General features: G+C 59.2%; 1 protein-coding gene across 1 annotated transcript in view; it reads right to left on the bottom strand.

The window, feature by feature from the left end:
* NUBP1 (nucleotide binding protein 1) overlaps window positions 1-590 on the bottom strand; it is a 7,052-nt gene extending 6,462 nt beyond the window's left edge. Inside the window, exon 1 of the mRNA XM_010003281.1 lies at window positions 558-590. Within this exon, the coding sequence (XP_010001583.1) occupies window positions 558-590 (33 nt within the window). The remainder of the gene's footprint in view (window positions 1-557) is intronic.
* Between the last annotated feature and the right edge of the window lie 55 nt (window positions 591-645).

Below are 645 nucleotides of genomic sequence, written 5' to 3'. Positions count from 1 at the left end.
CAGTTTTGCCGCCCTCCGCCCTTCCCGCCGCAGGACGCGGGGCGGGATCCCGCGGATCAGCAACATCTGTGTGTGAGCGAGCCCCCCGGGCGGCACAGGGCGGTGCAGCACATCGGCACTATGTGCTCCCGCCTGCCAGCTCAGGCACGTCAGGCCATCGCTGTGTTTTCTAACAGTTCCGAATGTTTTAATGTGTGCGCTTTACCGGCAGGTGTCTTCGGTAACACAATGAGATGTTACCCGTTAAATTAATGGGCGCATTCCCGTGGCAGAACGTTCTGCCCGGGTTGGGTGGGTCCAACCAGAAAGCCTTGCCATTTGGTACGTAAAACGTAACAAATCAATAACAAATTAGGTTCCCACGCGAAGGAAGTCGCGCGCCGGGCTGTTCCGTGATTTGGCCTTAATTACGGGTCACCTTCCCCCCGGCACTGCTCCCTGGCTGTCCCTCCCAGCTGCCTGGCCCTGTCCTCCCTCCCTCTGCAACCGAATTACAGACAGGGGCTTGTTCCTTGTCACTGCTCATCGCCCCAGCGCAGCCTGACGGTCCGTCTGACCGAACCCGTGTCTGAGCTGTAAAGCTGAACCATTGAAGCGACCAGCTGAGACTCCCCAGCAGGGCACACCTTGCCAGCCTTCAGCAGG

The sequence above is a fragment of the Chaetura pelagica genome, unplaced genomic scaffold (assembly GCF_000747805.2).
Source record: "Chaetura pelagica isolate M959 unplaced genomic scaffold, ChaPel_1.0 scaffold138, whole genome shotgun sequence".
Lineage (NCBI taxonomy): Eukaryota > Metazoa > Chordata > Aves > Apodiformes > Apodidae > Chaetura > Chaetura pelagica.
The sequence above is the reverse complement of the archived record's forward strand: the minus strand, read 5'-3'. Positions and strand labels throughout refer to the sequence as shown.